Source organism: Trachinotus anak, unplaced genomic scaffold, assembly GCF_046630095.1.
Source record: "Trachinotus anak isolate AG129_WGS33_773 ecotype Australia unplaced genomic scaffold, CSIRO_AGI_Tana_v1 ptg000005l, whole genome shotgun sequence".
NCBI lineage: Eukaryota > Metazoa > Chordata > Actinopteri > Carangiformes > Carangidae > Trachinotus > Trachinotus anak.
Window position 1 is genome coordinate 21709874 of NW_027273856.1, and position 2454 is coordinate 21712327.

Here is a 2454-nt window from a genome sequence, read left to right on the forward strand (position 1 = left end):
GTTCAGTATCTTACCAAAGGTCGCTTCGACATGCAGACTGGAGCAGCCGGGAATCAACTAGTGGATGACCTGCTCTACCTCCTGGGCCACAGCTGCTTTACATGGTCTTCGTGTCATTATAGAGAATATTTTCTTGAGTGTGTTTCATTTTTGCATTGACTCCAGATAGTCGCCTTCTGAGAGGATTTTACTTGTCAAACTTGACTTGGTAGGCTTTATACATACCTGACTATACTGGGGTTTATCTGATTTAAAAAAAAAAACTGAATTGTGATCCTTCACACACCATCTCACTGAGCTATTATTCTTCAGTGTGCACTTACAAATGTGATTAAACAAGTCCTCATTTTGCTGTTGTCCACTGAAAGCAATAAAACCTGGCTTTGGAAACGACTAGACATTTTTAACTGTAGAGAATGTGAAAAGGAGAGAAGAGCGACCTCTGCTGGCCCCAGAGCTACATCACACACTAAACTGAAGAGTAAGGACAGCTGATGTAGAGATTATTTGCAAATTTAGGCAAAAAATTTAAAAAAAAGTGATGTGGTTTTTTTTAACTAATTCCCCAAAGCCACATTTCCTCATGTCTGTCTAAAGAGTTTAATCTGATTGTTTGTGCCTGACTTTTAAGCCTTTGTGGTGCAGATGTGAGTTTCCTGTGGCTTTATCAGCCAGAAACCACATGAACTCTGATGTTTCACACAACAGATATGTGTATGTGTATGAACTGAATGAGGACGACAATGTGGAATTCCTTCTGTTCAAAGTTTGGCTTATATAGTAAATCAAAATAAAGAGAAAATAAACATCATATATAACTTTTTTTATTTAATGTCAGAATAATAGAAAAGAGGTACATTTTGTATTTATTTTTTAGATTATAGAAAAATAATCTTTATAAAAAATAGAGAGAACTATGAAAATAAACCACAGGGTACCACTACACCACCACATTAAATTGCAGTGTTATAAAATACACTTGGTCAGTCAGACTCTTTGGAGACAGAGCTGTCCACTTTTTTAGCCAACAGTTTTTCTTTGGCCTCGATGATTTTCGTGACCCACTCCACAGATGGGTCGGCGCAGAGTTCGTTGCCATTCAACATCTTAAAGCTAAAACAGAGACAAAGATTATTGTCAGTGTCACTTTTTTGTGTTCTTTAAAAATGAACACTGATAAATGTATATTAAAATAAGAACTCATGTAGATGCTGTGTGTTTGTTACTATTTGTTGATTATCCGTAAATCTGTTTTCATACTTAAATCCATGTACATAATAGTTACAGCATGTTTAGGTTTGTGCAGCTCATGTAAATCTCACTGTGGATGAATGTACTGAAAGCTACTAAAACACGAGTCAAATGTTTTGTATGCTGAAACAAACAAGACCATTAAACTTGATTCTGAGACAAGATACTCACAGGACACCCTTCATTGGACACAGATCATCTGTGTTTGTGTAGCTCACCACCCTCCTCTTAGGCAGGGGCTTGGAGACGAACGCAAAGCAGCACTTGTCTGGACCGAAGCTGTCTGTGACGCCAAGATAGAGACGGACCAAAAAGAGAGACAGGGGGAAAAAAAGAAACAAAAAGATTAACATTAAAAATAAAATTATCGTTTTTGTGTGTTGTCCCTTTAAAATTTGGAGCCTTTAGAGGCCACATGAATAAATAAAGAGACCTCGACTGCAGCTGCAACATGTTAAAACAAGCTGGTGTACTTAAACATACATAAGCAAATTTCATGTGTACTGATGAACGATCTTTTTTTTTTTTTTAAATCAATAACGGTTGTTATTAGGTTCAAGGGGCTTATGTGGAACTTTTTATATTCTTTTCATTGCAAAACTCAGAAATCAGACAGGATAAACCTTGTTAGGCATTAATATTTAAATGAAGGAACAATATCATTTATCATCTCCCCCTGTCTTATTGATAACATACAGGAAGACAAGATAAGAATACCTTGTTATCCAGGAGCCAGGAGAGAAATTCAGTTAAGAGATTTGCCTTTTAATTACCAAAGAAAAAAAAGTTATGTGCAGTTAACTTACTCTGAGATGCCAGGACAGCGAGGGATGAGAAAAGCAAGGTGCACGCCACCAGCATGATGGGGTTCTTCATCATCGTCATCATCTTGTCTGGATGTTTTTCTGTCAGCGTCTGTCGTCCTTCTGTGTACTTCTCTCACAAACCCTCACTTTTATTAGGCTGCAAGTCATGTGTGTGTGTGTGTGTGTGTGTGTGTGTCTGTGTCTGTAAGCTGAAAACGACAAAGCCTGCAAAAAGTTTGCGGTCATGTGGTCAGTGTTTCTCAGTAAAGAGGGGTGGGGGTGGAGGTGGGGGTGAGGGAGAGGGGGAGGAGGAGGACAGGGGACAATGTGGTGAAAGTAGACTCAAGGTAACAGAAAACATCTCAGTCGCTTCAGTAACTGTGCATGTTTGCATGTG

At 38.4% G+C, this 2454-nt stretch overlaps 1 protein-coding gene across 1 annotated transcript; it reads right to left on the bottom strand.

Moving 5' to 3' along the window:
* Positions 1–846: 846 nt before the first annotated feature.
* ccl38a.4 (chemokine (C-C motif) ligand 38, duplicate 4) lies at positions 847–2217 on the bottom strand. The gene is made up of 3 exons (XM_071478940.1): positions 2058–2217; positions 1423–1534; positions 847–1113 (listed from the first exon to the last, which is right to left on the bottom strand). Exons 1-3 carry the CDS (start codon positions 2137–2139, stop codon positions 984–986), a joined length of 324 nt encoding a protein of 107 aa, XP_071335041.1. The 5' UTR covers positions 2140–2217; the 3' UTR covers positions 847–983.
* Between the last annotated feature and the right edge of the window lie 237 nt (positions 2218–2454).